Source organism: Hypanus sabinus, chromosome 16 (genome assembly GCF_030144855.1).
Source record: "Hypanus sabinus isolate sHypSab1 chromosome 16, sHypSab1.hap1, whole genome shotgun sequence".
Classification (NCBI taxonomy): domain Eukaryota; kingdom Metazoa; phylum Chordata; class Chondrichthyes; order Myliobatiformes; family Dasyatidae; genus Hypanus; species Hypanus sabinus.
In genome coordinates this window covers 81,976,827-81,997,899 of record NC_082721.1, presented here as the reverse complement: position 1 = coordinate 81,997,899, position 21,073 = coordinate 81,976,827, and the positions used below count along the sequence as shown (strand labels likewise).

Sequence of the window (21,073 nt, the reverse complement as noted above, 5' to 3'; positions counted from 1 at the left end):
GCCACGCAGGAGAACGTGCAAACTCTACACAGACAGTGCTTTAGATCAGCATTGAACCCAGACTGCGTGAAGCAGGTAGGATATGAGGTGACAGCTCCACCAGCTCTGCCACTGTGCTGACCGGGTGCTTGATGGCCGGCCTGGATTCCGCGGGCCATGCTGTGACACTCCAATGAGGCACCTCAGCACAGTCTACTGAAATGAAGAGCTATAAAATACATGGAACTTGCTGAAGCTGACAGTCCGAGTTCTACACACTCCAATGGTAATGGATGTCACGGTTCAAGAACAATGAACAGCCTGGTCAGTGATATTGTTCCATTACACTAGCTATAAACTTGGGAACATTCAGCAATGCCCATTGGGCGATGCCTTAAAAAGGGCGGCACCCTTCATTATGGACCCCCACCACCCAGGTCATGCCCTCCTCTCATTGCTACCATCAGGAGGGAGGTACAGAAACCTGAAGGCAAATCCCACACAACTTCTTTCCCTCTGTCATCAGATTACTGAATGGACATTGAACCCATGAACACTACCTCACTACTTTTCTTTATTTCTGTTTTTGCACTAATTTTATTTAACTATATTGTGTGTGTGTGTGTGTGTGTGTGTGTGTGTGTGTGTGTGTGTGTGTGTGTGTGTGTGTGTGTGTGTGTGTGTGTGTGTGTGTATACACGCACAGTAGTTTGGTATTTTTCTATAATGCAAAGACAACAAATTTCATGACCTTTGCCAGTGATATTAATACTGATTCTGATTTTTTGCATGGTTGTACAGTAGTTCAATGGGCCTCAGTGGTCTGTACACAGACACAGCAACCATCAATACAACCTGATACAGTATCACAGTTCCAACGCCCTTCTGCAGACTACACCCGTCCCCGGTCAAATTTATTGACTGAGTTATTGAGATACCACATGGTATCAGTAGCCCTTCAAACTGCAATTCCCCAATTTAACCCTAGCCCAATTACAGGACAATTTACAATGAAAAATTAACCTACCAATCAGACTGTGGGAGGAAACCCACAAGGACACTGGGAGAACATACAAACTCCTTACAGGTAGCGGCAGGAATTGAACCCAGGATGCCTGCACTGTAAAGCGTTGTGCTAACCACTACGCTATCATGCCACCCTCACCTTTGTCACCAAAACTCCTCCAAGATCACAACTAAAGTGTGACCCCCTACTCCTACCAATTCCAAGCAATAAGATATGATGGCAGTAAGATCTTAATGTCTTACCAAGTGATAAGGGATCCACACATTTCACAGTTATGATTAAAACATTAGCAACCAAGAAGTTCTATTTGAGAAATAAGTTAGACTTTATTCAAACCACCGATTAGTGCTGTGACAAACATTACTGTAATGTGCCCACTGCACAACTCAACAATGCTTCCTCACTTGGAAGTCAGGGCTAGCATTGCCACCAGAACTCAGGAGGAAGAAGGCTGGCATTGGAATGATGAGCATCCTGTACCCTTGGCATTAATGTTTGCCCTAGTGATAGGGCAGGGGAGGGAGGCGAGTTCCTGCATTGAGGAGGAGGGTGGGGAAGGACTGGATTTACAATATTCCCTTCCGTGTGCATTACCAGATGCGAATGTGGCAAAACCTTTTACCACGGCGGTGACATGGGCTGTGGGTTCTGAAGGTACGACATCACCACAGCTGAAATCGATAACCTGCAAACCAGACAGAAGGGACTTGGTGAGGTGCTTATACAAATCAAATCGCACAGCTACCCAGCCCCCTTTGACTGCCTAACAACTAATCACTTCACCACTGAGATCTTTTTACATTTCCCAACCTTCCCTGTTCAAGTCCCGCTACAAAATGGCATTTATCAACTTAGCTAGGGAGCAGCATACTGTCCTTTGGAGGAGATAACATTGTCTGCGCTTCAAAAATTCTTCAACATCTGTATGTTGTCCTGATATGATAAATTCAGAGACTCAGGCTCTACAGCTCAGTAAGTCTGTCCCAAACTGCACTCGGTGTCCACTTCATTCTGACACCGGTGTGTCTGTATTGGAGTATAAAAATATTATGGAGTATAAAACTTGTATCATTTGCTGTGTAACCAAAACTATGTAGTCAGTTTGCTATGCATGTACTCAATTTAGTAGAATGAAATCTTAGGAATGTAGAAGACAATGGTGCGTTAATGAGAGGTAGCTAAAGAGCTAAAGAAATGTAGATTAAAACATTGCTCAGTTCTGAGTTTATTATTTGCTATGCATGTACCCAATTTGGTAGGAGACTGAAGTCTTAAAAATGTAGAAGACAATGGTATGTTAATGAGAGGTAGCTAAGAGGTGTAGATTAGAACATGATTAAGCCAATTGATAGGAACAATAGGGACATGATGTACGTGTAGTACGTGTAATACGCAACTATAGATCGATTACATATGCTAATACAACTGGACGGAGATTGCTATAAAAAATGCCGTGGGCAATCAGCGACTAGCTCAAAGACTGTCTAAGCTTTGATTTGCAAATTAAAGTTTAACCCTTCTTGAAGAATCTTCTGTGTCTCCTGGTCATTTGTGAGGCACGAAAAACCACAACATCTGTTCATATCGAATCAGCTAATCATGTGGCAGCATCTCAATGGGAGATTCAGATGTTGTTCAGACCAAACGGCAGAATGGGGGAGAAATGTGATCTAACTGACTTTGACTGTGGAATGATCGCTGGTCCCAGATGAGGTGGTTTGAGTATCTCAGAAACTGCTGACCACCTGAGATCTTCACACATAACAGTCAATAAAGTTTAAACAGAATGGTGCAGAAAAACTAAAAACATCTAGTGAGTGGCAGTTACGGGGGCAAACCTGCCTTATTAATGCAAGAGGTCAGAGGAGAATGGCCAGATCGGTTCAAGCAGACAGGATGTGTGCAGAAGAGTATCTCTGAACACCCAACTCGTCAAACCTTGGCTGCAGCAACAGAAGACTGTGAGCATAACAGAAATACACCCAGTGGCCACTTTATTAGGAACCTAATCCTACATCAATTCACTTCTATTTCCCCACATTTTCCTCAACTTCCCCAACGCTCTATCATTCACCTGCTGATTCAGAGCAACTTATAGCCGCCTACTAACCCACATGACTTTGAGAGGCGGGGGGAAACGCACCCAGTCACAGGGAGAACGTGGAAACTCTACACAGAGATATCTAGAGTTCTGGATTGAACTGGGTCTCTGGCTCTGTGAGGGATCACCTCTACCACTGTGCCATTAATGTGCCCAGGACATGCCCTCTACTCATTGCCTGAAGGCACTCACTTAATGATTCAAGAACAGCTTCTTGTCCTTTGCCATCAAATTCTGAATGGGCATTGAACCCATGAGCACTACCACACTTTTTATTTTCTATTTTTGCACTATTTGTTTAACTATCTTATATATATATATATATAAATTTACTGAAAGTAACAGTTTTTCTCTTTTATTTTTCATGTTTTGCATTGTACTGCTGTCCCAGAGTTAACAATTTTCACGACGTAAACTGGTGATATTAAACTTGATTCTGATGTGTTTAAAAATAATGGGTTTCACTCACATGAAACTGCTCATCATTTGCTTGGTGTCTTCCGAGCTGCGGGAGTTAGCGAAGCTGATGAAAGAGCAGTACACGGCAATCCAAGCACAGCATTTCAACTGGGAAAGGAGGAGACGGCCATTAGAGACAGGACACACTACACATCACACACTCAATCCCAAACCAGTGTTTAAAAAAACCCACCCCAGACCCAAATGATGCCAGGTTTGATTAGGAGATTAGGAAAAAAAACAGCTAAATCCTCTGTTCTGGAACTGTCTATGAAGGCAGCAATGAGTTGACTTGCCTTACACCGTACACAGGGAGTCGCTTACTACATGGCCTCTCCACAGGGAGGTGCTCAGGAACAATGAGCCCATTTAGGGAAAGGGGGAGGAAGAGCAGGACAAGGGATGTGAGTACCTTCAACATCAGCCCACACATACTGAAGATCATGCCCAGCAGGTTCATGTAATCGGGCGTCGGGTCCTCCAGCGTTGGATTATTGTCACTGGCGGGCGGCTTGTACCTGCAAGAAAGCAGAATTGTTAGAAGCAAGTGACAGCCATTCAGCACCCGCCACCAAGCCCACTCCACCATTCCTAAAGTTCAGGGCTAAACCCTTCCCGCCTGATCCCATGCCATCCAATTCCCTCAAATGTCTAAAAAACTACCAATTTCAAACAGGAATTAATGTAATATCAAAACATCCAGTTCTCTGAAGCAGAGAATTCCAAAGATCCACAATTCACTGAAGTAGGAAATATCTTTTCATCTCAGTTCTAAATTTTCGTACTGGTTACTCATCCCTATGTTTCAGTCCAGATGAAGATTCTCAAACTGAAATGCTGACAGTCCATTTCCCTTCATAAATGCTGCCTGACCTACTGAGTTCCTCTACTTTTTTGTGACTTCAAATTCCTGGGTGTCACTATCTCAGAGGACCTGTCCTAGACTCGTCATATTAATAAAATTGCGAAGAAAGCACAACAGCATCACTACTTCCTCAGATGACTCTGGAGGTTCGACGTGTCATCAAAAACCTTGGCAAACTTCTACAGATGTGTGGTGGCAAGTGTACTCACTAGCTGCATTATGGGAACACCAATGCCTTTGAATGGAAAATCCTACAAAAGGTAGTGAATTTGGCCCAGTACATCATGGGTAAAAACCTCCCAACCATTGAGTACATCTACATGAAACATCCATCAAAGATCCTCACCACCCAGGCCATGCTCTTCTCTCACTCCTGCCATCAGGTTGAAGGTACAAGAGCCTCAGGACTCACACCACCTGGTTCAAGAACAGTTATTACCCCTCAACCATCAGACTCTTGAACAAAAGGGGATAGTTACATTCATTTAAGGACTATTTTATCTCGCTATTTCACGTTCATTATTTATTGTTATTTATTTATATCTGCATTTGCAGTTTGTTGTCCACTGATCCTGTTTACAGTTACTGTTCTGTAGATTTGTTGCTAAGTATGCCCGCAGAAAACGAATCTCACGTTGTGTGTGGTGACATGTGTGTACTCTGATAATAAATTTTACTTTGAACTTTTGTGTGTTGCTCCAGATTCCAGAATCTGCAGAATCCCATGCCTACAAACTATCAAATACTTGTTCAACTTTAACAAGTGGCTGTATCATTTTTCAACCTCAAATGAATGACCCTATCCTGTGCTACATTATATCCCACCTGTGAAATCCACACCATTCACTTAGCCTGTCTATAAAGATATATATATATATTTATATAGACACAGATCCCAACATACTGCAATCTAGGTGTAATAGGATGGCAGAGTAGCATAGTAGTTAGCACAACGCTTTACAGTACCTGCAACCCGGGCTCAATGCTTGCCGCTGTCTGTAAGGAGTTTGCACGTTCTCCCTGTGACAGTGTGGGTTTCTCCCCGGGTGCTCCACTTTTCTCTCACAGGCCAAAGATGTACCAATTGGTCTTTGTAAATTGTCCCGTGATTCAGCTAGGGTTAAATCAGGGACTGCTGTGCAGTGCGGCCCAAAGGGCCTGTTCCACACTGAATCTCAATAAACAAACATAAAAAAGTCCTGACGAAGGGTCTCAGCCCAAAACGTCGATAGCGCTTCTCCCTATAGATGCTGCCTGGCCTGCTGTGTTCCACCAGCATTTTGTGTTGTTGTTGTTGTTGTTGATAAAAAAAGACCTTTTTGTTTACCATCTTTTAGTCAATTCTCAGTCCGTGGAAGGATTCCCTCCTCAATCCAATGTACTCTTATTATGCTTAATAATCCTGAGAATGGCTCTTTGCAGAAGACCTACTGGAAATCCAGGAACACCTCAGCAGTTGGCTTGCCCAGGCCTACAGGTAGTATCTTTTAGATCGAATCTCAGAAAGTGCTAGGACAGCATAGCAGTCAGTGAGACACTATTACAGCTCGGGACATCGGAGTTCGATCCCGGCGTCCTCCCTGTGGAAGGCATGGGTTTTTCCCGGGTGATCCGGTCTCCTTCCACAGTTTAAAGACGTACCAGGTAGGTAGGTAAATTGTCTCATGATTGGGTTAGGGTTAAAGCAGAGTTGCTGGGCGGTGTGGCTCAAAATGCTGGAAGGATCTATTCTGCACTGCATCTCTTCGTAAAACACACGTTTCTCAAGCAAGTTGATGCAGCTGTAGTGCTACTGCCTCACTTTCCACGATTTGAGCTTTTGCGTTGTCAGTCTCGAGTTCGCATGTTCTTCCTGTTACCACATGGATTTCTCCCACCTCCATGTAAATTCGTGGGTTACCTCACAGCCTTAAATTGCCCCCCAGCGCAGGTAGGGGTCTGGAGTTTTGAAGAGGGGGTGAATTGACGTGCATAGGTTGCAGGGAAATAAGTGGGAGAATAGGATTGCTCTCAGAAGCAGCAGATTTGATGAGCCAAAAGGCGTCCTATGTTGTCAGGAGATACAAATCCGACATTGTACTGGAGTAGGTGGCACTCCAAATCCATATTTTGCCAGGATTAAGCAAACCCACTGATAAATCGTCACTCCTAGAGGCCAGGTGAGTACTAAAACTCTGGGAGAGGACGATCGGTGGGCCTGTTTCTCTCTGCATTTCTCCACACCCTCAGCTTCGTTCCCATGTATCCACGCTGACTTTTCCCAATTGTCCAAGTGCCTTTGTGCTCCCTACTTCGGAGGGGGGGGGGTGAGGGTGTATAACCCCATCGCCGTCTCATCCTTGACTCTAAACGTTCTGCTCTCTCGCCTTGACCCCGTACACCCGACACTACCCTTACTCCCGGACCCGAGAACCCAGTTGTCCGCACCCCTACACAGTCCATTCTCTCCAGTTCCCTTCCCACCGGACCCCAAACACCCGGCTCTTTCTCTCTCTATATATACACCCAACTCTCCCCTACCGCAAGATCTTGTTCGGTCTCCGTGGGTCCGCCATGATGCTGACGACAGAATCGTAACTTTGCCCCCGGAAGCGGAAATCATCCTCCAGTAGCGGGGCAGTGTTGAGGATGACATTCCCCGCACCACGGCCGCGGTTACCGCAGTTTCCAAACGAACAGTTCAGAAAGTTGGAGTGTAAACAGGGCGCCGTGAGAGCCGTGCGTTTCAACGGTGAGTGCTGCCCGCTGAGACTGAAACCAGTTAGTGTGGGGGTGACAACACTGAGTAAAGATGCAGCTGACGCGCCCCCGGTGGCGCGGAGGACCTCAAGGACCCTCCCTGGACTACAGGTGATAAACCGTGTCACTACAACACCCAAATCGCCTTAACATCACCGTTCACACATCGAGACACGAACTGAAAAGAAAACTTCGGAGTTGATTTGTTTACTTTCTTTCCACGCGATTCCTCAAGAGTGAATATTCCAGTTTCCCAGGAGAATGTTTTTCCCATGGTACCTTGGCTGACTTGTTGGCTGAAGCGTTAAAACTGGTCACATTGTCTAAATCTCAGATGAGTCACGGGCCATGAGAACGTGAAGAAGCTGAGGTCCAATGTGATGGTGCTATTTGAGCAGTTGAAACCTTGAAATTCAAGGCAGAAGTTCCTGCTGGAGCAAAGGCATTTAATGTGTTGAGGTTCTACCAGTGAAGAAGGAGAAAGTGGGTGGATCTTGTGGGAGAGAGTTGCATGCTTATTTATTGTCATACTGTAGACATCTCTTGCAAATCCAGCATTTAATGGAAATTTTGAACTATCTGCCCAAATGCACATCACAAGTCCCAATTATGTGGCCACTGATGTCAGGTAGACAATCTCTGAAGAGTATTGATCATGGCTGGGGGTCACTTGTCTTGTAAAGAAACTGCCCAGAAGAAGGCAATGGCAAACCACTTCTGTAGAAAAATTTGCCAAGAACAATCATGATCAAGACAGTGATCACCCACGTCATACGAAAGGAATTTAATGATGATGCCCCAATAGCTTTTGACCCTGGGGGCTCAAACTGCTCTGTGTTTTGTTGGGATTTGGAGAAGTGACAGGGAAATGGTGATATGACTTGACCATGATGTTAAATGATGCAGTGGCTGGGCGAATCCTTACGGTTTATAAACAGCTTTTCTTTATCAGATGCACAACTAACTTGTACTTGGTGTAAAGGGCACTGTTTCCAAATCAGCAGCTGACACAAAACTGTGAGGTCTGATGAATTGTGAGGATGATTGCACTAAATTTCAACGAGATGTTGATGCATCGGGTAGATGGATGAAGGATGGAATTCGGTGCTCAGAATGCCGAATGCTACGTTTTTGGTTGGATAAATGAGAAAAGTGACATGTTGCCATAATTCTAAAAAGGCATGAGCAGATATTTGAGGATTTATATGAAATGTTCATTGAAAGTGGTTAAAAAGAGCATTCTGGAGGTTGGGTTTTATGGACAGAAGCATAGAAGAGTAAGGAGCACTTACAGAAAACACCAGTTCAATATTAGCTTGAATGGTGTGGCTGAGTGCCTCGGCTTTGAACAGCTCAGCGTTGGAGAAACGTGGGATCCTTGCCGATCACCAGACCCATTCTTTTCCTCCTGGTAATGGAACAATTGATTGATTTGATAAGCAACAGCAAGAAACACATTGTAACTTATCTCTGCAGGCGCTAGTCGTTGGTTTGCGTTTTTCATTCTATAGCTAGCATTGGTCAATTCATTGGGGATATGCAAGTTTGCATCAGTATTTTTTCTTTGCCAGTGCAGTGCTCGAGGAGACACAATACCTTTACTTCCAGGATAAACTCTGCGCTAAACTGAGGCTGTGGCCTGCAACTAACGGGCTCCTGGACCAGCTGCAGTGATGACCGGCTTCGTGGCTCTGAACTCACTTTCATGAACTTTTGTTCGGAATGTTATTTACTTACGTTTTTTGGCACTAATTGTTCTTTTTTCCACACATTGGGTGCCTGGCTGTCTTTTTAATGGGTTCTTTGTGTAAGGAGACAAACCTCAAGGTTGTATAGAGTAGTGTATTTTGAACTTAGTATCTGTTTTATGATGCACACCTGTGTTGGTGATTGGGTGTTCAACAAAGTGAATAAATCAAGCTGCATCTGAGATAATAATTGCTAGAAATCTGCTGGGCTTAGTTTTTGAATAGCAAAATATATGTTATAAATTGTGTTGTGATTGGTGGCATCCATTAGTCTCCCGGGACCATGGATCTGTGCCTGGAATGATTTCCAGGGCGCAGGCCTGGGCAAAGTTGTGTGGAATACCGGCAGTTGCCCATGCAGCAAGTCTCCCCTGTCCCCGCCATCGATGTTGTCCAAGGGAAGGGCAAGGGCCGATACAGCTTGGCACCAGTGACATCGCAGGAGTTGCCAGAGCGAGGTTGAAGGTAACGCAGGACTGCCTTAGGGACTCCAGCTCTGGATTTGTCCTCAGGGTTTACTCCCGAAGCCTTTCCTATGAGTGGGATTGGCCGCAGGGCAGCGGAGGATTGAAATCAGTTTTCCCTCTCTTAGATGGACTGCCTTCCCAGGCTGATGAGCTCCATCTACCCGAAGCAATGGTCTTAAGGCACCAGGACCCACCTTTGCCCCTTCTCCTGTCACTAGAAACAGTTCGGCCAGGTTTAGAGGCCACACAAGAAGGCCAGGAGTTGCATTTGGTTGTCAGAGGCTATTTGAGGTGCATGCCATAAAGAGCATTTTTAAGTAGTGGGAGCTTGTCCCCACTACCCCTCGGCTTGACAACCTTGGAACCAGTGTTGTGATGGAGCAGCGGAATTCTGCAGATTATTATGAAAGATTAAAGAGATGCTGGAAACACTTAGCAGTGAACATCAGTGGGATGAGGAACAAAAATTAACATTTCATTTCAGTCAACGCTGGACAAGTGAGAAGTTGGTTATAAGTTGCAGACTGGGTAAAGAGGGATGGACAGGACAGATCCATTATGATGGATTTTCAGAGATCGAATTCAAGCCACATTAGTTGTGGAAGTAGGTACAAGGGGGATGTCAGAGGCAAGTTTTTTTACAGAGTGGTGGGTGCATGGAATGCATTGCCAGTGACAGTGATAGAAGCAGATACAATGGGGTCTTTTAAGAGACTCTTTGATAGGTACATGGAGCTTAGGAAAATAGAGGGCTATACGTTAGGGTAATTCTAGGCAGTTTCTAGAGTAGGTTACTGTAGAGTAGATTTCTGTGATTCTATGATAGTCCATCATCTGCTGTTACTCACTTCCCGGCTAACTCAAACACAAATCACTTTTGTGGCATCTTCACTTTTAAATCTCAAACACTCCACCACATCAAGTTCCTGACCAAACTCCAAGTGGAGTTAGCTTGGGCTTTGTTTACTGAACATCTGTTACCGAAGGGACGAACCAAGTTGCAGCACAGAGACAGAAAGGGAACTGGTGTATTACAGGCAACCTAGTCACTGGGTTTTGAATCACATCAGTGCTGGACAAGTGCTAGTGTTTGTCGTCAAGGACAATTGTCCATGTTGCATGTTTGGTAATCCTTTGCCTGTCATACTTTTTTTCTCCCTTCCAGTGGACGGTAATTATTGCCTGACCTGTGGCAGCGACAAGACCCTGAAGCTGTGGAATCCACATCGAGGAACGCTCCTGAAGACCTACACTGGCCACGGATATGAGGTTCTGGACGCAGCTGGGTAAGGTGCTACAGGAGAAGCTGTGTGCACAGATGCCACTTTCCATCCTTGCAATGCTGTTGTCTCCTTGTGCTGCGTCCCGCTGGCCAATCTGTTTGCTGCATTCTTCTTCGTTCCCCTAGACCAGAGGTCGGCAACCTGCGGCTCTGGAGCCACATGCGGCTCTTTCATCTCTGTGATGCGGCTCCCCGTGGTTTGTTAGCTTTTGAAATGTAATTCGAAATTTGAAGATTATGGTGATCTTGTACAATCTGAAAACTTTGTGGAGACACCATTTCCTGGCACATCCGAACCGGCTCACAATTAGCCACCGTTCCGGCTAAGGGAGATAGCCTACGGGGGTTTGTGAGTACGTGTCTTTTGGAGCATCCGCGCCCACGGGGACGGGTTGAGGGAGGCTTTAAAGCAAGGCTGTTTAGTTCGAATAAAGTTACCTTTGACTGCAGTCTTTATTTTAGCGCTGCGTGTAGCACATCGCTACAACGTGTTTTTTTATCGCTATTAATATACATCACCACTGCCAATGCCTGACACCCGCCAGTGCGCGATTTCTTTTAATTCTTCGATCCAAGGTAGGCTAACTATGGAGTAACCTTCAACCCAACGTCTTTTTTTCGGAGTTCAAAATGTTTTTGTTGCATGCAGAAATGTAATTTCGTTTTCTCTGCAGGAGTTCATCAATTTCATAAATGCAACACATTATAGTTTGTTTATACATAGCATAAAGGCAAAAAAAACCCGTTGTATGCAGTGTTATTTCATTTTGTGGCTCCCAGTGTTTTCTTTTCTGTGGGAAATGGGTCCATATTGGCTCTTTCAGTGGTAAACGTTGCCGACCCCTGCCCTAGACCATTCTCACTGTTGGCAAGAGACGATTGAGTGGCTTGAGAATCGAGAATAAGAGCGGGAGTGCTGGTTAATCTTACCTGTTTTCTTTGTCCCCTCTGTAGTTTTATCACTGTTCCAGTGCTCTCCTCCCTGATCACCAGGCCCAGTGCTTTGTCCAAGTGTTTTATGCGCCATTCTGACACTGATTTGCCCTCAGCTGTCTGACCTTTCACCTTCGCAGGTCCTGCGATAACAGCCAGATCTGTTCGTGCAGTGGTGACAAAACCATCATACTGTGGGACGTGGCGACGGGGCAGCTGGTCCGGAAGTATCGGGGCCACGGCGGGGTAAGAGCGGCTCTGGTACACAGATACAGTGTCACCAACAAGCTACGGTAGCGTCTGCCTTTGTGGGATGTTGCTGAGGGAAATGGTGGATGAGATGTAAGGGCAACATACTCTGGTGTTGGGGCTGTACGGGATGGTGTGGAGGAGAGGGGTGGTGAAAATACGGTTCAGTATGACCTTATTAAAGAATCAATGCTCCTCGATAGTCTCCCTTCTCCAACCCAGGTGCTGCTTTGTTGTTTTAGCTGGTGGGTCGACCTCCAGTGTTCAGCAATGTGATTGATTCATAGAGAAATACAGCACAAAGCAGTACGTGGTGTCCATCAAACACCCATTTCCACACTAGTTCATTTCCCCTGCTAATTAATTTTCTTCTCCCCATATTCCCATCAACCCCAACACCACCAGTCCACACTGGCTTCTCACTGCTGCATCAGGAAGAAGGTACAGGAGCCTCACCACACCACCAGGTTCAAGAACCTTCCTCCCAGATTCCACCACTGGCCTACACACCAGCCGCAATTTAATGCAGCCAGTTATCTACCAAACTGCGTGTCTTTGAGAAGCGGGAGGAAACTGGAGCTCCTGGGGTTGGAGGGGGGAGCCCATATGATCAGAGGAAGAACATACAAGCTCATACAGACCGAGCTGGGTATTTGGAACTGTTTGGTAGCAGCTGCACCCATTGCTCCATTGCTTCGGTACAGTTCACTGAAAATTGGACACCGTAGGACAAAGAGGTGAGGGAGGCGTTTGCCACACTTGCCTTTATCCATCAGGGCGTTGAGTACAATTGTTGGGTCGACTCGTTACAGCAGCACAGACGCTGGGGTGACCGTACGGTGTGCAGTTCTGGTTGCCGGGGCATAGGAAGCAGGAAAAGGATGCAGAAGAAAAATTGATAAGAATAGCTCTGAGAATGGAGAGCTTGAGCTATAAGGAGAGACTAGACAGGCTGGCACTTTTAAATAGAGTGCAGGAGGCCGAGGAGTGACCTTGTAAGAGGGTTATAGAGTCACGAGCGGCAGAGATAATGCCTTTCTTTTTCCCAGGGTAGGGGCATCTAAAACTAGAGGGCTTGGGTTTAAGTGAGAGGGTGAAGATTTACGAGGGATCCGGAGGTCAGGCTTTTCACACTGATGGCAGTGGGTATATGGAAGGAGCTGCCAGAGAAAATGGTGGTGGCAGGTATGATTATAGTGTTCAAAAGACACTTAAACAGGTACATGGACAGGAAATGCATGGACTAGCTGAAGTAGACAACGTGGTTGACGTGGACGAGCTGGGTTGTAGGGTCTGTTCCGTACTATATATCTCCCATCACTTTGCTCTTCACCCTCCCCAGAGTCCTTCCTCTACTCTGACTGAAAAGCCTCTCACTTCTCTCTTACAGAAAGTGAACTGCGTTCAGTTCAATGAGGAGTCGACGGTCATTATTTCAGGTGAGGAAGCTGCTCGGATTGGGCAGTGTGTGATATTGAAAGCCATGGCAGTACGCTGGTGGTCCACTTCCAGAAGGCTTGGCAGTCCTCGGTTCAGATCAGCCTGGGCACTATCAACTCACTGTGGGGACAAACAGATGACAAACTCTGAGCCCCAGCAAATTGTCGCACATTGGCTCAGCTCACTCTCCACCCTGAATCTACCAATCCCTCTCTCTAGATTTAACTTATCGGTGGAGCTTCACTCTCACTCGGGCTGCATTTAGGGAGTGGATGGAGAGAGTCAGTGGGGAGCTGTTCACTGGCAAGATGATAGAGGGTAAATAATTTATTAGTGGAGAGTCTGATGAGCAGTAAGGCAGCTATTTCCCCTCCCCACAGTGGTTCTGGTAGGGACCTTGTGTTTGGGAGTGTTTTTTCATGAAGAATTGAAACATTTATGACAGAAGGCCATTCAGCCAATCACACGCGCAGTAGTTGTGAAAGAACGAGTGCAGAGAGTTGTGGCACAGCTCAGCAAATCACAGGAATCAGCCTCCCCTCCAGGACTCTGTCTACACTTCTCACTGCCTCAGTAAAGCAGCCACAATAATCAAAAGCCTTATGCAATCTACGATTCTCTCCTCCCCGCTCCCATTGGACAGAAGGTACAAGAGCTTAAAAGCACATACTTCCAAGCTTCTATCCGAACCCTAGAACACACCACATGAACAATAACATGGACACTTGACCTCACAATCAACCTCATTATGATCTGCACTTTACTGTTTACCTGCTCTGTATTCTGCATTGTTACTGTTTTACCTTACTCTAGTTCCATACACTGTCTAGTGACCTGACCTGCGTGAACAGTGTGCCAGCCCAGCTTTTCAGTGTCTTGCTGCACAATCATAGACCAAAAACAACAAAACCCAGTAAAAGCTCACCTTCCAGTACAAGATCAATGGCCTGTACGTCACTGGTCAGGTACACTGCGCAAGCTCAGCACTGAAGCCACTTGTGAGGGGGAGACAAATCTATATTTCTGTCATTCAGTCCCCCTGGTTCCTGAAGGTTGTCATAGCCGGGGTGGTAATGGGGACAAGCATCCACTACCTATAAAATGCTCCCAATTATGTGTGCTTCAAATAGCTTCTGACAACCAAGTCCAGCTCCTGGCCTTCACACGTGGCTTAGCTACTAAACCCTACTGACAGGACAAGCGACAAAGGTGGGTTACTGGTGTCTTAAAACTAGTTGCTTCGAGCAAATGGGGCACGTCAGCCGTGGTTGGCAGCTCATCTAGGAGAAGGAAACTGATCTCAAACCTCCACTGCCTTGTGGCTGTACCCACTCATGGGGAAGGCTTAGAAAAATGCAGAGCTGGAGTCCCTGATGCCGTTGTCTGTTGAGTTCATGGGAGTTTCCTCCAACTTTCTGTCCTGTGACTGAGGACAAATCCAGCTGATCATCTGATTGCAGGTTCCATTGACTCCTTGATTAGATGTTGGGATTGTCGCTCCCGGAAACCAGAACCCATTCAGATTCTCGATGAGGCAAAGGATGGGATCTCCAGCGTGAAGGTTTCTGACCATGAAATTCTATCAGGGTAAGAGTTGTGGTGGGAACGTCACCGCTGTGTGGCAGTGCGCAGAGTGGGAACATCAGTGCTATTCAGTGGCGCGTGGAATCGGAATGTCACCGTTATAACCGGTGTGTGTGGAGTGGGAACGTCACCATCATAACCGGTGTGTGTGGAGTGGGAATGTCACCGTTAGAACCGGTGTGTGTGGAGTGGGAATGTCACCGTTAGAACCGGTGTGTGTGGAGTGGGAACGTCACTGTCAGAACCGGTGTGTGTGGAGTGGAAATGTCACTGTCAGAACCGGTGTGTGTGGAGTGGGAATGTCACCGTTAGAACCGGTGTGTGTGGAGTGGGAACGTCACTGTCAGAACTGGTGTGTGTGGAGTGGGAACGTCACCCTGAGAACCGGTGTGTGTGGAGTGGGAACGTCACCATCATAATGGGTGTGTGTGGAGTGGGAACGTCACCTTTAGAACGGGTGTGTGTGGAGTGGGAATGTCACCATCATAACCGGTGTGTGTGGAGTGGGAACGTCACCTTTAGAACGGGTGTGTGTGGAGTGGGAACGTCACCATGAGAACCGGTGTGTATGGAGTGGGAATGTCACCGTTAGAACCGGTGTGTGTGGAGTGGGAACGTCACTGTCAGAACCGGTGTGTGTGGAGTGGGAATGTCACCTTTAGAACGGGTGTGTGTGGAGTGGGAACGTCACTGTCAGAACCGGTGTGTGTGGAGTGGGAATGTCACCGTCATAACCGGTGTGTGTGGAGTGGGAATGTCACCTTTAGAACGGGTGTGTGTGGAGTGGGAACGTCACCATGAGAACCGGTGTGTATGGAGTGGGAATGTCACCGTTAGAACGGGTGTGTGTGGAGTGGGAACGTCACTGTCAGAACCGGTGTGTGTGGAGTGGGAACGTCACCATGAGAACCGGTGTGTGTGGAGTGGGAATGTCACCGTCAGACCCGGTGTGAGTGGAGTGGGAACGTCACCGTTAGAACGGGTGTGTGTGGAGTGGGAACGTCACCATGAGAACCGGTGAGTGTGGAGTGGGAATGTCACCGTTAGAACGGGTGTGTGTGGAGTGGGAACGTCACCATGAGAACCGGTGAGTGTGGAGTGGGAATGTCACCGTTAGAACCGGTGTGTGTGGAGTGGGAACGTCACCATCAGAACCGGTGAGTGTGGAGTGGGAACGTCACCATGAGAACCGGTGTGTGTGGAGTGGGAACGTCACCATCAGAACGGGTGTGTGTGGAGTGGGAATGTCACCGTCATAATGGGTGTGTGTGGAGTGGGAACGTCACCGTTAGAACGGGTGTGTGTGGAGTGGAAATGTCACCGTTAGAACGGGTGTGTGTGGAGTGGGAACGTCACCGTTAGAACCGGTGTGTGTGGAGTGGGAACGTCACCGTTATAACGGGTGTGTGTGGAGTGGGAACGTCACCGTTAGAACGGGTGTGTGTGGAGTGGGAACGTCACCATGAGAACCGGTGTGTGTGGAGTGGGAACGTCACCATGAGAACCGGTGAGTGTGGAGTGGGAACGTCACCATGAGAACCGGTGTGTGTGGAGTGGGAACGTCACCGTCAGAACGGGTGTGTGTGGAGTGGGAACGTCACCGTCAGAACCGGTGTGTGTGGAGTGGGAATGTCACCGTCAGAACGGGTGTGTGTGGAGTGGGAACGTCACCATGAGAACCGGTGTGTGTGGAGTGGGAACGTCACCATGAGAACCGGTGAGTGTGGAGTGGGAACGTCACCATGAGAACCAGTGTGTGTGGAGTGGGAACGTCACCGTTATAATGGGTGTGTGTGGAGTGGGAACGTCACCGTTAGAATGGGTGTGTGTGGAGTGGGAACGTCACCGTTAGAACGGGTGTGTGTGGAGTGGGAACGTCACTGTTAGAACCGGTGTGTGTGGAGTGGGAACGTCACCCTGAGAACCGGTGTGTGTGGAGTGGGAACGTCACCCTGAGAACCGGTGTGTGTGGAGTGGGAACGTCACCCTGAGAACCGGTGTGTGTGGAGTGGGAACGTCACCCTGAGAACCGGTGTGTGTGGAGTGGGAACGTCACCATTAGAACGGGTGTGTGTGGAGTGGGAACGTCACCGTTGGAACGGGTGTGTGTGGAGTGGAAACGTCACTGTCCGAACCGGTGTGTGTGGTGTGGGAACGCCAGCACTCTGTGGAGTGGGACGAGTGAGTGAGGTTTTGGGAATGAGTCTTGTATATAGGAGGTTTGTTGGCCACCCTAACTAACACTGTGCTCTTTTAGGTCTGTTGATGGACGGGTGCGGCGGTATGACCTACGGATGGGACAGCTCTTTGCGGATTTCATTGGAAGTGAGTACTGGACAACAGAGCCATTCTAATGCTGGATATGATGGAATAAAAGTATGTCTGTCTGACTCTCTTTAGTACAATAGACACAAATCTCAGCAGGTCAGGCAGCATCTTTGGAGGGGAATAAACTGTCACTGTTTTGGGCGGAGACCCTTCGTCAGGATTGGAGAGAAAGGAGGCAGAAGCCAGAATAAAAAGATGGCGGGGAGGGGAAAAGAGTACAAGCTGGCAGGCCATAGGTGAGTTGAGATGAGGGAGAAGGTAGGTAGGTGGGGGAAGAGGGATGAAGAAGTAAGTTGGGAGATGATACTTGGAAAAGGTGAAGCTTGAAGAAGGATGAATTTTATTGGAGAGGAGAGTGGATCATGAGAGAAAGGGAAGAATGAGGGGCACTGCAGGAGCTAATGGGCAGGTTAGGAGAAAGGAAAGGGTGACAGAGGAATCAGAATGGAGCATGAAAAAAGAGAAGGCAGAGTTTTATTGGAAGTTAGATTAATATGGTCAGATTTTCAGTCTGCTTGTCCTTTAAGGTCATCTGTTTCACTGTGCTACAGATGGACTGATTGTTTACTTTTGTGCTTGTTCTACTGATTACTGTCTCTTTCTCATACAGGTCCAATAACAAGTGTATGTTTCAGCAGAGATGGGCAATGTACACTTAGCTCCAGCCTGGATTCCACACTTCGCCTCTTGGATAAGGAGACTGGGGAGTTACTAGGACAGTAAGTGAAGCTCTCGAGGCAGGAAGAGCACAGTCACATGACTCCCAAGCCTCTTCACCCACAGTACAACTCCCTTAGTGTCGCAGTCTAATTGCTTGTGTCCCCCAGTCCCCTAAGAACATACTTAACACAACTCAATTCACTCAGCATTCACCCAGTGCTTGAGAGCTCCATACCTTCAGTTGTATAGAGACGGCTGGTGGAGAGGAGTAGGAAGATAGAGATGTAAGACAAAGGACTATATGAAGATTGGTTAATATACACTCATGGCCACTTTATTAGGTACCTCGTGCTTACAGAGTGGCCACTGGGTTTATGTTCATGGTCTGCTGCTGCTGTAGCCCATCTACTTCAAGGTTCAACTTGTTGTACGTCCAAAGATGCTTTTCTGCATTCCACCATTGAAACACATGCTCATTTGAGTTACTGTCCCCTTCCTGTCAGCTTGTCAAGTTGCAACAACAGACTTGCTCTCAATGTCAGTAAGACCAAGGAATTGGTTGTGGACTTAATGAAGGGGAAGTCGAGGGTACACACACCAGTCCTCATTGAGGGATCAGTAGAGGAAAGGGTGAGCAGCTTCAGTTCCTGGGTGTCAGCTTCTCTGAAGATGTATCATGGCCCAACATATTGATGTAATTACAAACGAGGTATGACAGCAGCTATATTTTATTAGGAGTTTGATGAGACTTCGTATGCCACCAAAAGCACTCGCAAATTCCTGCACATGTACCATTCGAACTGGTTTGCATTGGAAGTTGTAAACTCAGACATCATGGGCACCTGACTCCCCGGCATCAAGGACACCTTCAAAAGGCGCTGCCTCAAAATCATGGCATCCATCATCAAGGACACCTATCACCCCAGTTATACCCTCTCCTCCCTGCTACCATTAGAGAGGAGGTTCAGGAACCTTAAGACACATACTCAGCGTTTTAGAAACATCTTCCCCTCTGCCCTCAGATTTCCCAATGGACAATGAATCAATATACACTACCTCACTGCTTTCTTTTTTGCTGTACTTATTTACTTCTGTGTATATATTGTAATTTAGTTTTTAATTATTATGCATTGTAATGTACTGCTGCTGCAAAACAACAAATTTCATGACATATGCTAGTGATATTAATGCTGATTCTGAGATACTCAAACCACCCATCAACAAGTATTTCAGTCAAAATCACTTCAATCACACTTCTTCCCCATTCTGATATTTGGTCTGAATAACAACTGAACCTCTGGACCATGTTGGCATTGAATTGCTGCCACGTGATTGGCTGACTAGATATTTATATTAACAAACAGATGTACAGGTGTAGCGAATAGGAAAGTATGGATTAGATGTTAAGGAGCCTAAGTTCTGGCCATTGGAAGAGCATTGTAGAGAAATGGTATAAGAAGGGACATTAATAAAGGGTGGTTATGAAATAAGTTTATATTGGAAAATTCAGTATTTATTCTAAAAGGTTATAAAGTGCATAAACACAAGATGTTGCTTGTGTGGGCCTCAATACTGACAGTAGAGGAGGCTGTAGACAGGTAACACGGATGGGAGTGGGATTGAAAATTAAAGTGATGTGTAGCAGAAAGCTCAGGATTACTCCTGTGGATTGAGTGCAGGCGCTCCATAATCACCCAATTTGTGTCAGTTTTGTGAAATTGCTCTCTGTTCTGTTTCAACAGGTACACAGGCCACAAGAGTGAACAGTACAAGCTGGACTGCTGCTTCAACGAATCCGATACACACGTGGTCAGTGGCTCTGAGGATGGGCAAGTGTATTTCTGGGACCTAGTCGAGGTGAGTGAACCCTTCCCCTGACTCACACCCTTCTGTTCTCTCTGGAACACTGTTGGATGATATTGTAGACGTGAGTAGGACAGAATCAGCCCAATGCCTGACGTTGTCCCAGCTCACACAGGAAGAACAGCCCTTTGATGACCTGGCTGTGGCTCTGGGACACTCACTTTTTCTCAAGAGTAAGAAGGTCATGGGTTTGGGTTCCATGTTGAAGGTGAATGTCACTCAAGACTGACAGTCCAGCAGTGATTTTGAGAGAGTGCTGCACTATTGGAAGGGCAGTGGCAATATTGAGGGGACACTTCCACCAGGGTGGTTCGAGAAAGTACTGCATTGTCATCAGTGGGCGGAAAGGGGAGTTGCTGGGTCTGAAATAGAGGCCCTGCTATTCAGAGCAGGGAGACTCCATCAGTATTTCTCTCTCTACCAACCAGCACAGAAAAACACACCACTTTGTATTTATCCTATTGCAATTGGAGGGAATTTGCTATGGACTAAATGGGTAGTAATCCCTCCCCTCTTTTCATCAGGCAGGAGACAAAGAGGCTTAGATCCTACACCACCAGGTTCAGGAATAATTATTACCCTACAGCCAACAGGCTCTTGAACCAGCGTGGGTAACTTTATTTATTATTAGTCTGAACTGATTCTCACTTCCAATGAGTTCCTATTACTCATGTTCTTAGTATAATTTTTATTTGCATTTTGTCTTTTACACATTCTCTAAGTCTTTGTTTAGGAATAATTTTTCATAAATTCTATTGTATTTTTCCTGTGGATGTCTGCAATTAAATGAAACTGAAGGTAACACTTACTGTTTGTTCTTTTATGTTTACTTCAAACTTTAAGCACAGTTTTTGGTGTCAGTGAAACGCTTGTGATGTTTGAATCTGACTCGATGTGTCTACTGTTCGCAGGGCTCCCAAGCTGCAACACTAAATGTTGGGAAGGGTGTGGTACAGAGTCTGAATTATCACCCAACACACTCGTGCTTGCTTGTCGCCACAGAGGGGACCGTGCAGCTTTGGGGAGACCAAACGTACGCAGCCGAGATGCAAACAGCCACGTGACACTCTGACACAGGCTCTGAGCCTATTCGGCAGATAAGCTCTTAGCCTCTGCCCTGGTTACAGACTAAAGGAAAGACACTATCTCTCTGGTCATTCTGCTCTCGTGATGTACAGGGATCCACAGTGTAGTTAACTGTAACTGACAGTTGTCCATTGCCCAGCATCTCTGCCCTCCATAATTTACACATCAGTTTTCTGATGAATAAAGGGATTTGTTTCACTGAGCTGTGTCATAATTCCAGATGGCAAAACTGGGACATGTGGTGAACAAAATCATCTTCAGAC

General features: G+C 46.5%; 2 protein-coding genes across 3 annotated transcripts; one reads left to right on the top strand and one right to left on the bottom strand.

Moving 5' to 3' along the window:
* Positions 1 to 1,307: 1,307 nt before the first annotated feature.
* wdr83os (WD repeat domain 83 opposite strand) lies at positions 1,308 to 7,084 on the bottom strand. The gene is made up of 4 exons (XM_059992255.1): positions 6,952 to 7,084; positions 3,979 to 4,084; positions 3,577 to 3,674; positions 1,308 to 1,691 (listed from the first exon to the last, which is right to left on the bottom strand). The coding sequence occupies exons 1-4, from the start codon at positions 6,984 to 6,986 to the stop codon at positions 1,625 to 1,627; spliced, it is 306 nt and encodes a 101-aa protein (XP_059848238.1). The 5' UTR covers positions 6,987 to 7,084; the 3' UTR covers positions 1,308 to 1,624.
* wdr83 (WD repeat domain containing 83) lies at positions 7,031 to 21,008 on the top strand. Of its 2 annotated transcripts, none has more exons than XM_059992249.1 (9): positions 7,031 to 7,162; positions 10,551 to 10,671; positions 11,741 to 11,846; positions 13,240 to 13,288; positions 14,750 to 14,876; positions 17,131 to 17,198; positions 17,812 to 17,920; positions 19,604 to 19,718; positions 20,636 to 21,008. In XM_059992249.1, exons 1-9 carry the CDS (start codon positions 7,060 to 7,062, stop codon positions 20,786 to 20,788), a joined length of 951 nt encoding a protein of 316 aa, XP_059848232.1. In that variant the 5' UTR covers positions 7,031 to 7,059; the 3' UTR covers positions 20,789 to 21,008. The 2 variants fall into 2 exon arrangements, with proteins under 2 accessions (XP_059848232.1, XP_059848233.1); XM_059992250.1 differs by lacking the exon at positions 20,636 to 21,008 and adding an exon at positions 20,249 to 20,607.
* The last annotated feature ends 65 nt before the right edge of the window (positions 21,009 to 21,073 follow it).